This window comes from Rattus rattus, chromosome 2, assembly GCF_011064425.1.
Source record: "Rattus rattus isolate New Zealand chromosome 2, Rrattus_CSIRO_v1, whole genome shotgun sequence".
Classification (NCBI taxonomy): Eukaryota; Metazoa; Chordata; class Mammalia; order Rodentia; family Muridae; genus Rattus; species Rattus rattus.
Window position 1 is genome coordinate 70407140 of NC_046155.1, and position 12925 is coordinate 70420064.

General features: G+C 41.0%; 1 protein-coding gene across 1 annotated transcript in view; it reads right to left on the bottom strand.

The window, feature by feature from the left end:
- Acadsb (acyl-CoA dehydrogenase short/branched chain) overlaps positions 1-12925 on the bottom strand; it is a 40121-nt gene that overhangs the window by 9705 nt on the left and 17491 nt on the right. The window contains exons 2-8 of the mRNA XM_032892429.1: positions 12742-12901; positions 11428-11528; positions 8835-9041; positions 7338-7508; positions 5674-5799; positions 3160-3252; positions 158-247 (exon numbers count right to left, since the gene is read on the bottom strand). Coding sequence (XP_032748320.1) covers positions 158-247; positions 3160-3252; positions 5674-5799; positions 7338-7508; positions 8835-9041; positions 11428-11528; positions 12742-12901 — 948 coding nt within the window. The remainder of the gene's footprint in view (positions 1-157; positions 248-3159; positions 3253-5673; positions 5800-7337; positions 7509-8834; positions 9042-11427; positions 11529-12741; positions 12902-12925) is intronic.

The following is a 12925-nucleotide window of genomic DNA, read 5'->3' on the forward strand; positions in this document are numbered from 1 at the left end:
GTGGTTCTACCCTTAGAAAAGATTAGGATGGCCACAAGCCTATCCCACAAGACCTATTTCTCCTCCCAATAAAATATCCTTAGAGGACTCCCTCCAGGGTTTTCAACACGGGAAGGGGAAAAGTCTAAGATAACAGAAAGAGTTTAATTATATAAACCTGAAAATCAAATATTCGTTTGCCGAACTGCATCCTTTCTTTTATGTATGGAATAGTGTAGTCAAAACATCCTTGGGCCAGTCCTAGCATCTGTTTTAAGAAAAGAGAGAGAGAGAAATCAAAAGATCAAAATGTAATATGCTACAAGTTTATGCCTTTAGTTACCCAAGTGGCACATTCCTTTTCCACAGGGGACTGAACCAGGACAGGCTGAGGGTGGGGGAGGTGGAGCGAGGAGGAGAGCCCAGAGGTGCACTGGGTATTCACTACAGACCTCTACACACTCTATCTGCTCACGTGGAGACAGTGTGGACTCCTTTCATATATGCAGGAGTAAGTGCATTTGATTCTAGCAAATTCTGGCTGCAGCACTGCTCAGAGGTCCTCTGCACTAAGCTCTCATTCTCCAGGCACAAAGCAAGCTGTAGCATAGCCTGGAATGGACTAAAGACTACAGACTCTGTCTCCAGTCCGCAGAGTCAAATATGGAAAGTCACTTCTTTGCTTTGTCTGTTTTGCTTTCTGGAGTACAGAGGGGATGCTCCAACCATGCTAGACAAGCAGTCTACCACTGAGTGGGAGGAAGGGGGATGAGGGAGTGCGGCCTAAGCATCGATGTTTCAAAAACCTCCTTGGGTGACTTAACTGAGATTCAGACAACTGCTGAGAGAATCTGGTAAAAACACTAATTCCCACACTTGAAGATCAAGTCAAAATGGGGTAGCAATTTTAGCTGAACTGTCTCATTGCTGACCAATTTCTATAACTATTGAACGATCTGAGCTTAAAAATGGTTTTTAAACTTCAGCATTAGGTAGCTAGTAAATCACTATCTAATTATGTCAAACTATGTAGGTTTAAAAAAAGAAAAAGAAAAAAATCAATAGTTAAAGCTTTGGGGGGAAATGCTCACAAACATCAATATTTCATTAGTGTTCATTCACATTTTCTTTTAGCCTTTATTTAGTATTCTCTGGAGAACAGAAGATTATATCCAAAATTAAGGGGACAATGCCCCCACAAACCCCAAGTTAAAATGAGGCAGCAAGTTTTGGTGGTTATAGATGATGTCACCTTCTAGCATCTAAGCCTCTATTAACATGAAGGTTGATTTTGGTTCTTAAATCTTTTCTTTTCACTATTTTCTAGTATGTTTGAGTGTTTTGTCTGCATGTATGTCTGTGTAATATGTGCGTGCAGGACCTTCAGAGGACAAAAGAGAGCACTGAGTCTCCTGAGACTGGAGTTACAGCTGGTTGTGAGCCAGCATGTGGGTGCTGGGAATCAAACCTGGGTTCTCCAGAAGAGCAGCCCGTGCTCTTGACTGCTGAGTTATCCTTCCAGCCCCTGCTTTGGTTTTTTAGGTAGGTTTTGCTATGTGCACACACTGGCTTTGAACTTGCTATGTTTATCTTCAACCTCTTAACCCTTCTGCCTCAAGTGTCTGGGATCACAGGCACGTGCCAACACCACTGACTTAGACATTGAAATTATCCACAGCGAATGAAAACATGCATTTCTATCTTGGTAGAATGCTTCCATTTTAAACAGTAAAGAAGTAAATTCTCTTTAACTGCAGGGTTTGGAGAACAGTGTCTCCAGTTTACCATTCCTGTTCCTGGTTTCCTCTGCAAGCGACCACTGGGACTCAGCATGTGCGCACATGCGCTTACCATCTCACTGGGCTGTGAGACGATGTGGAGTGATTGGGACAGAGCACATGCCGTGGGCTTCACGGCCAGGACTTCTATATTACGTGCATCTAGACGCCATAAGGCTCTGTATTGGAGCTTTAGTGCTGTACCCAGTGAAGTCATACAACAAGAGAACCTTTAATAGTACGGGTGTGGTAGTGCTCTTTCAGCTTCCTTAGCAATCGAAATTGAACTTTGGTCTAAGAATAGTTCATTAGGGTGACGGTATATACAGTTCAGAGGTAGACCAGATGCTCAGCATGTTTGGGGTCCTGGATTAAATCCTCAGAAACTCTGCCCTTGGGGACAGGGAGGACAATTTTGTTAATGTAGTAAAGGATAGCAGGAAAAAAATGTGGAGAAATTATTCAACATTTACCTAAACAGCTGTCAGATATAATTATATCAAAATCTAAAAGCTTTAAGTTAGTAAATCTTAGCTACTGATTAAAAACAAATATATATCTGACTATTGATTGGTTCAGGAAGGGTTTAGGGAGCACCAACTCTCAATGTTGAACTACTGGCTACCAACAGATTTTGGGTTAGGGGTAAGTCATTGCCTTCAGTTGACTCCACCAGGCTCCAACGCTCACACAGCGGCCCTGGAAATGGATCACTAAACAGCCAATAATTACAAAATACAATCTGGTAGGATGAAGGGGGTGTGGTGTTGCTGAGGATGGGAAGGAGATAAGAGAAAGAGTGGAAAGGGAGCAATAAGAATTACACACACACACACACACACACATATGTGTATGATATGATATAATATATATTAAGGGTTGAAATTAGGGTTATATGTATGTATATATATGTATAGAACCATATATAATAGAATATATGTGTGTATATATATACATACATATGGATGGATCCTTATATAATAGAACATATATTAATATATGGATGCTTACATAATGAATATACATACCTATATAATAGAATGAGTGTTCTTAATTTTAACCAGTCCTAACAGGCTTTGAAAAATTAACTAAAAACCAGATACCATTATTTAATATGTAATATATTTGGACGTTACTGGTCTAGGTATTAGATAATACTTTAATGTTCTCAAAGCAGAAGACAGCTCTTACTAAGCCATTGTTTGGTCTTCTGGGCACTTACATAATTGACCAAAGTAGAGTTTGGGGAGATATTCTGAAGCCATTCTCTTCCCTCGTGCAAGGACAGGCTGCCACCTTGTGTTCAAAAGCCTCCCAATAATTAATTGTCTTACTGCAATCATTTTTCTTTCATTTTTATCTTAATTGGCTCAATATGTGAAAGAGCTAAGACGTGACTCACCTGGGCAGCAATTCCAATTCTACCTTCGTTAAGACTTCCTATGGCATACTTATAACCGTGCCCAATTTTCCCCAAAACACTGGTTTCTGGAACCTGGAAATACAAATGTACATTTACTTTCAGACTTAGATTTACATCATTTGTTTTGATTTTAAATATACATAACATGTAATTACACACACACATTATACACACATATGTATATATACACACATATACATATATATGTGTATATATATGTATGTATATGTATATACATATATATATACATACACACATATACATATATAGTCCTCAATTTGTGTGACCTAACTCTATTGTGGTATTGAGTAAACTTCAATGAGAAAAGCTGCAGAAATGACTCAGTGGTTAAAAGCACTTGTTTTTCCAAAGGATCCTGGTTCAGATCCTAGCACTCTGCATGATTGGTCCCAACCATCCTTATCTCCAGTTTCAGGGGTCTGGCATCCTCTTCTAACTTTTGCAGGCAACAGGCATATAGGTGGTACATATACACGCATTCAGGCAAAACACTCATACACAGAAGATAAAATAAATAAATCTAAAACAATTAAGAAAAACAAACCAGCCAAACCCTCCAGTTTGATTGCCTGCTGCCCTCTGTGTGTCTCCTCGCTATTCTCCCAAGTTTGTGTTACTCACTCTTGCATTCTCCCGAGCCTAAGCAAATCTATATAATGAATGAATACATGTAGAAAAAGAGAATTTTAAATAATTTGTCAATAACAAATGTGAGTAACAAGCTACCCCCAATTCTTATTTGTATGTTAATCATGTGGAGATAATTCATTAGAAACTACAAAAACATGAAGTATTTTCAAAAGCAAGAGTAATAAACTGCTCTTCTGTTGAGATTATTCATTTTCAGAAAAGTCTACTGAAGTGTAAGTGTGTGTATGTGTGTACACGGGCGTGTGCATGTGATTGTGCACTCTCCCTTCCAGTAAGTCGGAGAGAAGGAAGGAGAAATAAGCTATAATACTTCCTTATAATGTATAAGGTTAATACTAGAAGTGGGGGGATGGCTCAGTGGCTAGAATACTTCCTTATAATGTATAAGGTTAATACTAGAAGTGGGGGGATGGCTCAGTGGCTATAATACTTCCTTATAATGTATAAGGTTAATACTAGAAGTGGAGGGATGGCTCAGTGGCTATAATACTTCCTTATAATGTATAAGGTTAATACTAGAAGTGGAGGGATGGCTCAGTGGCTATAATACTTCCTTATAATGTATAAGGTTAATACTAGAAGTGGAGGGATGGCTCAGTGGCTATAATACTTCCTTATAATGTATAAGGTTAATACTAGAAGTGGAGGGATGGCTCATGGCTCAGTGGCTATAATACTTCCTTATAATGTATAAGGTTAATACTAGAAGTGGAGGGATGGCTCAGTGGCTAATAATGAGGATCTAGAAGTGGGGGATGGCTCAAAGTGGCTTCCATAATGGACCCAGGATTCTCGTGGCTAGCACTTCCATAATGGAATACTAGACAGTCATTTGTAATTCCAGTATAAGGTTAATACTAGGGGATCCCAGACTTCTTTAATGTATATAAGGTTAATACTGGTCTCCAAGGGATCTGGGGACACATATTCTCATCCCAGCACCCACATGGATACTCACAGTCATTTGTGATTCCAGTTCCAGGGGATCCCAGACTCTTTTCTGGTCTCCAAGGGCACTGGGCACATATATGGCTCCCACGCAGGCGTACACACACACACACACACACACACACACACACACCCTACACATGTAAAACCATATACATACAGCAAAATATCCTCAATAATCAATAAGTAATCAATATTAGGAACAAAAGAAAAATAGTTAGCAGGGAAAGCAGAGGAATGGACGGGGTAAGGGCAAGTAGGAAGAAGAAAGGAGTGAGGCCCAAAGATATCTGTCAAGATACCTCAGTACCTCCAGACACAGCTGCCCACTAAGATCCAGGAGCTGGGGAACACCTGTGCCCAAGCCAGGCTCCAGCTCAGCTCCAGCATCCTGAGGAAGATCCTGTTTTGTGGAGCTTAGCCTGGCTGCTTCCCACTCTTACTGAGCAACATCGCCATCTTGTGGCAGATGGTGTACCAACCTCAGAATTCCTTCTCCCAGCAGAGGTAGGCTCACAAGTGCCAAGCTTATAAAGTATAAATGTTTCAGAAGTATTTTAATAATAATAACAATATTTTATCGTTAATATTATTATTATTATTGTTGTTGTTGTTGTTAGCATCTGGCATTTGCTTTGCAGGTCAGAGGTTGCACAGAGAAGTTTTCCATAGAAAAGAGTTGAGAAAAGGGCTTCAACTCTTGTGAAAAATGCTCTTGGTCAGGACTTCCTGCTGACTAGCTCCACCAAGAACTCTTCCGTGCACACTTACACCATTTGCTGCTCTGACAATCCTCTTGTGTGTTTCCTATGGATGGTTCTATGTAAGGCTGACGTCTCCTTAAGCTTTTCCGGAATATTCTGGAATACCTACCTTGACATTTTCAAATGTTAACTGACAGGTGGAAGAAGCTCTGATCCCCATTTTGTTTTCTCGTCTCCCTATTTGAAAACCTTCTGTATCTCGGTCTACTAAGAAGCAGGTGATGCCTCTGTACCCCTAAAAAACAAAAGGTAAAATTTGACTATCACTTTGGCTTTAAAATCCCTGTTTATAAGGAGTTCAAAGTAAGAAAGCTAAGGGGTTACAGAGATGGCTTGGCAGTTAAGAGTACTCGCTGCTCTTCCAGAGGACCAGGGTTTGGTTCCCACTGTGGCTCATAACTGTCTGTAACTCTAGTTTCATGGGATTTAGCTCCCTCTTCTGGCTTCCACGAGCATCACACATGCACGTGGTTCACAAACGTACATGCAGACAAAATACTCACACATATAAAATAAAAATAAAAGCCATAAGGAGTGAAAAGAAAGTCCCAGGGCTGGCGAGATGGCTCGGCTGGTAAAGTGCTGCCCTGCCTCTTGAGGATGCCTGTTTGATCCCAAGTACCTGGGCAAGAGCTGAGCCCAGTCGCATGCGCTTGTAATTCCAGTGCTAGGGAGGCAGACAGGCGAATCCTTGGGGCTTGCTGCCCTAGTCAGGTGAAGGTTATCAGTGAGGCCCAGGTCCCAGTGAGTGGCCTTGCCTCAAAAGGAGCTGGGGGCTTGGGAGAGGAATGAGTAGTTAAGAGCACATGCTGCTCTTGCAGAAGATTCGAGTTTGGGTCTCCACACCACTGCGAGTGGCTCACGACCACCTAACTCCAGCTGCAGCAGATCCGACATCTTCTTCTGGTCTCCACGGGCAGCTTGTACCCAGTGTACATACCCTCACACAGACAAATACATAGACACATAGCTAAAGTTTAATTTAAAGAAAATCAATCTTTAAAACGAAAGTGGCCAGTTCGTGAGAAGCAGTGCCTGAGGTTGACTTCTGGTTTCCTCACAAATGCATCCACATCTACACAAACACACACATGTGCACACATGTACAAAAAGAAAACAAAGCTAAAATGGACAATAAACACCAAAGAACTCTGAATTGCAACATGTGCACCACAGAACCAGAATAATTGGAGAACAACAATTACTAAACAAGAACCTTATGCCATGCATGGTGGTACAGCCTTTAAGTGCACCTCAGCACTTGGGAAGCTGAGGCAGATGGATCTCAGTTGAGTTTGAGGCTAGCCTGCTCTACAGCCAGGGCTACTTTTCCACACCCCATGGTGAGTGTTGAAATTATTTTTATAAGCATGTGATCATGAGACCCCCATACTTTAAATTCTATATTCCCAAACAAATCAGAAAACAAAAAAAACAAAATAAAACACGCTTACCATCTTGCTGTATGATTTTCTTCATCAGTACTGAATGAAATACTCTTAAGTATTTTTCAATATTCTTAAAAGTAATGTATTTTACAAGTACTTAAATCCTTCATTATTATACAGAAGAATTAAAGTTCTACCTAATTAAAGATTAGGGTATTAGGAGAGAAGTAATAAATGGTCCTCTGTGTAATTAATAATTATGTCAACAAGTTATTTTAGATGAATAAATGTGAGAAAAATGATCATTCAACTCTCATGGAATGAATCCTAGAAAGGAAATGGAAGAGGTGGGCAGAGGGAGGGAAGCAGTTTTCTTTACACTTACAGAGGGGGGGTCCACATTTGCGAAAACCAGGAAGAGCTCTGCATGTTCAGCATTGCTGATCCACATCTTCGATCCATTGATGACGTAGTAATTTCCACTTTTATCAGCTCTTGTTTTCAAAGCAAAAGAGTCGCTACCAGCTCCAGCTTCAGAGAGGCAAAAACTCCCTAACTAGAGATGTGAGAAAAAAAAATATTGTATTTATCCTTTATAGTAACAAGGCATAGGAGAAAAAAAAAACCCAGACATTTGTGGGTTCTTTTTTTTTTTTTTTCTCTCTCTCTCTCCATAACAGAGTTTCTGTGTAGAGCTGGCTGCCTTAGGAACTCACTCTGTAATAGATCAGGCTGACCTTGAACTCAGAAATCAGATTGCCTCTGCCCGCCCCCCTCCAAGGGCTGGGATTAGCAGTCACTGCACTGCCCAGCTTTAAAAATGGACGACTGTAAGTCACATCTTTAGTTATGCCAAGAAGTCTATATTTGGGCTGGGCGCAGTGCTGAATGCCTTTAATCCCAGCATCCAGGAAGCAAAGGCAGGCATATATCTCTGTGAGTTCCAGGCCAGCCTGGTCTACATAGTTCAGACCAGCCAAGGCTATGTACTGAGATCCTGCATTTAAAAATAGTCTATATGTAACAAAATAGAATTGTAATTATTATTTCCTCAAAAGCACCCTTACTGTTTATCTAGGATAAAATACAGATTTCGGGATACATGCTCACTGTGCGGCATTTCCTCTTCTACCTGCATTCAGACTCCCCAAAGCACAACAGAGCCTCCAGGCATCTCAGAACTCAAGTCAAAGATGCAGGAAGATTGTTCTAAGTCTGAAGCCAGAAAAACAAACAAAAAACCCTCCATGCTTAAATTTAGTTAATTCGAGTAGAAAGTGATCTCAATAAAGGTACTGGAAAATGAATTGTGATAAAAGTACTGTTGTTTTGCTGGGCTGCGGTGGGGCACACCTTTAATCCCAGCTGTTAATCCCAGCTGTTAGGAGGCAGAGGCAGACAGATCTCTGTGAGTTCAAGGACGGCCTGGTCTTCAGAGCGAGTTGCAGGACAGCCAGAAACCCAGTCTCAAAACAAACAAATAAAACACAAACCAAAGAAGTGCTGTTTTTGTTTGTTTGTTTGTTTGTTTGTTTGTTTGTGACAGGATCTCACTATACACCCCAGCCTGGCCGGGGAGTTGCTATGTAGCCTGGTCTGGTCTCAAATGAGCAGTTTTCCTGCCTCAGCCTCTGACCACGAGAATTACAAGTATGCACTGCCATGCCTGGCTAAAAAATAATTGTCTGATGATTATTTCCTAAAGTTCCACATGACAAATGAAATGTGTTTTTGTGGTAGCAGTTAATTTATTGAGCATTGCTTGGTTGATGGATGGTGCTGCATTGTGGTCTCGGATAATTAAAGCCAATACTGTAGTTACTGCTCTCCCGAAAATTGGAGCCTCAGACCCAATCCATTTCAACCACTCATTTCAACTTACTGTTTCCGTAACCAGCTTTGGCAAATAGGTGGCCTTCTGCTCCTCTGTCCCGTGCTTCCTAAACAGGTTGTTAATGATTGTGTTCTGGATGTCACACAGGAGAGCCACGGATGCATCCACCTTAGCTAGTTCCTCTATCACCAGGACAGAGCACAAGAAGGAGGCTTCTGTTCCTCCATATTTTGCTTCAACTTCAATGCCCATCAGCTAAAGACAGATGAGGAAAGATGAGACAGGTAAGGAAAGCTTTCTACACTGGGAGATTGTAAACTGTAAAAATACACTGTAAACACATACATGACCTGGGGCCCCTTGTGCAAGGCACGCCCTTCACCACCACCCAAGCTATGTCCACAGCCTACCATAGATACACTCTGAACTTTAAAAGTTTATTCATATTTTGATATAGCTATTTTACTACAAACAGTAGTCTATAAAACACTAGATTTTTGGTTGCTTGTTTGATTTTCTTTTTTTTTTTTCTTTTCTTGAGAAGAATGAATTTATGTTAGTTTTTTTTTTTTTCCACTTTGGGTCTCAGATAACAAAGAAAGATACAAAATGCTTTGAAGCATAAATGAATGGAATAAAGAAATCTAAGTATGCTCTGATAACCTTTCTCATGAGGAAAGCATGAACTGTTTTGTTTTCCCAGTGCAGGCCCCTGCACACTGATCTGATGTAAGAAGTGAATGCATGAGAGTAACCAGCTCCCGGTGTACATGCATGAGAGTAACCAGCTCCCGGTGTACATGCATGCAGCTTTGGGTGGTGTAGTGTCTTCTAACGTGACCTTTCCAGGAGAGATAATGACGGTGTGACCATCCATTTGGAGCCACTTTAGAAAGTTCAAGATGGTTAGCAGACAACACCTGGTAGTGTTAGAGTGACACACCCAGTAAGTCACAGGTGCTGACACACAACACTAAATGCTGGCCAACATCTTTAGGTGGTCATCTGATTTCAATGTCTAAGACTGACACATGAAATGTCCTTAGTACTGCTCTTATTTTAGGGAAGGAACATGACATACCAGTGGCTCAAGACCCACATCTGGTATCAGAAAGGGTGATGTTCCCTTTCTCTCTAGGCTCTCCTAGAACAGCACTACTGAGTTAGGGCCATAGCTATGTATTTCAGGTTGAGGATGTAGCTGACAGGAAGGGGGAACCACGAAGGCTGAGAACTGTAGGGCGGGGTCGTGGGGGAGGGGCACTGACAGTGATTTCCGAGTGTGAGCAATTGTTAGCAATACTGCTCCCGATAAAGGTCACCAGCACTCTTTAATGGGAAATATGTGGCAGGTGACTAACACTGGGACTGAGGAGTTAGGAGGCAGCTAGGCTACCATAAGCAAGAGCAGTTTACATAGGTGGACAGTGAGTGCACATGGCCCCGAATGCAAGAATGACTACCCCAGGAGAACAGTTTTCAAGCCATGAGACCACCAAAGGATTCCCACAGAAGCATGGCAGGGGAATGGGGTCTGTCAATGATGACAGTGAGCTGGGCTAGGACAGGAACCATCAGATCTTTGTCTAACATACTAGGCTTCTGTGTGGCCCCATATGTCTCTACATGGGATTCCATTTCCTAAGTATTTCACTGATAACAAAAAGTTAGAAATCAGAAGAAATGAAATTGTATGGCTTGGTACCAGAAGTTATTTTCAATAAGGTGACAGACAAGGCTTAGGAAGGCGATGCTGAATAGAAGTGACTGGCTCTGGGACATACCTAGTATTAAGGACAAAAAGCAAAGCAAACAAACAAAAACCCTTTGAGCCTAAAAGGGATACACTGGGAATCAGTATGGTGATTTTTAAGACGTTCTCCTTGGAGTTCCCACACTGACAATACCCTACTCGCAGCCAGACTAATTCTACTTTAATCTATTCTACATGACACACTTGTTGACAAGAGCTATGTGACAAGGACTGCGTGAATCACAAAGCTGGAAACCCAGTTAATGTGAGCTTCAGATATTAGCTCTGCTGTAAGACAGCCACATACACAAGAATCCACACAGTGACCTGTAATGTTTGATGGAGTCAGTCAGTTCTTAGTTGTGCTTCCCTGTGTACTGTGGGATGCTTAGTCTGTAGTGTCCCATGCTTCTTCCCACCAGACGCTACAGGCCTTCTCCTTTAAAAGCATTGACAATTTAAAATGTCAATCCAGTTAAAAAATCTCTAACTGTATAAAATCAACCAAGGTCTTAACCAAGAACTAGGAATGAGGAATTCACTATGATTATTATAACCCCCAAATTGAAAAGTTTGCATATACTTTAACATAGAAGATGTATTTAAATTAGTTGGCCAACACAAAATGGACTGTTTTTTGTGTACTTTTTGTCTTGTTTGCTTTGATTTTTTTTTTTTTGAGGGAGGGAGAGAGAGAGACAGAGAGAGAGAGAGAGAAGAGAGAAAGAGGGAAAACGTGAAATTGGGTGGGCAGAGAGAGAGATAGGGGAAGACAGGAAAGGAGTAGAGGAGGGGAAAGAATATGATAAAATATATTGTATAAAAATTTACCAAAAAAAAAAATTTAAGTAACAAAAAGTTTCGAAATGAGAATTAAGAAACAAATACCCCTTGTTGGAATAATCCTTGTATCACTGATTTCTCCATTTTTGAATTTTCATCCATAGTTGAAACCAAAGGAGCAATTTGTTCCTGTGCAAATTTTTTGACTGTGGGAAAGAGAATTGCTGATAAGTTTATGTTTAGGTAGATAAAGTGGACATTTTTAAGTTAAGAAAGAAATAGTTCATTAACAGTTTGTTGATAAACTTTTTTAACCAATAAATTAAAATACATAACTATATTTAGTTTTTCAAAATACAAATTACAAGTTCCTTCTATGAATACACAAAAAACCAATCCCCTAATCCCCTTTGAAGCAAAAATATAAATACCATGGAAGGCCTAAAATGAAAAATGAAAGCCTCATTCTCCTATCGTGGATTTAGGGTTCATCTCCCCAAAGGAAACTAATTTTAAACTTCCGTCTACCTTCTGAAAGCATCTCTTCAGAGTCTTCTGTATGTATGTTTCTGTATGTCTCTGTATGTCTCTGCCCAGACGCTCTACCTATCGGCTTTCTTCTATAAACCAACATAGGACACACGTTCAACCTTCTCCCTTCTTCCTTCCTCCCCATCTTATTCTTTTTGCTATTTTTTTGAGACAGAATTTTACTGTGTGGCCCTGGCTAGACTGGAACTTACTATGAGATCAGGCTAGCCTTAACTCACAAAGACCTACTTGCTCCTGGCTTTGGAGTTCTGCGATTAAAGGCATACACCACCATGTCAGATGCCTACTGCCTCCCTACTTACTCCTTATTCTTCTACACCAGCACATCCCATCCAACACGGACCTTTTATCAGCTGCATGACCACACATAGGAAGGTTTCTCCACCTCAGTACTAAGAATGCTCTGGGCAGGCAAGCCTTTGTTTCAGAGATGCTTTCCCTGTACACTGTAGGTAGGATGGTTAGTGTCATGTCCTCACTCCAGGGCTATAGAACAGACTGGTAATGAAACCGTTTCTGGGAAGAGCTGGAGAATCCAGGTACAGAGATGGGGAAGCCTTAACTTGTAACCTAGCCTTTTACTCTGCTGTTGGTTTTATATGACTTTTTCCAAACAATTATGTGGGGAAAAAAATTCCCATTTGTATGACTCTAAATCCCAGCTACTTTGGAGGTTACTTTGGACAAGAAGGTTACTTCCGCCCAGGGGGTTGTCACAGCAACATCCTGTTCCAAAAATAAAGAAATACCCTGCAAGCCCCCAAACAGAGTGACCACCACAGACATGAGCATATCTTCCAGGCTGTTTTGTGTTGTTTTGTTTCACATGACCAGAGGGGCATTGGATGAAGTTGAAGGTTTCCTTACCTGCCTTCTGCATCATAATATCCTCATCAGTAAATGTCTGCAGAGGTGCAAAACATAGGGCATTATTTGTTACACTGAGTACAGCTTCTGGTTGTGAGGATTTGAGGACACGAGGAGGAATTTTCCAAGAAGACGAGTGAGTCAGGAAGTTTCTTCTTAACTTTAGGAACAGCCCCGATTGAAG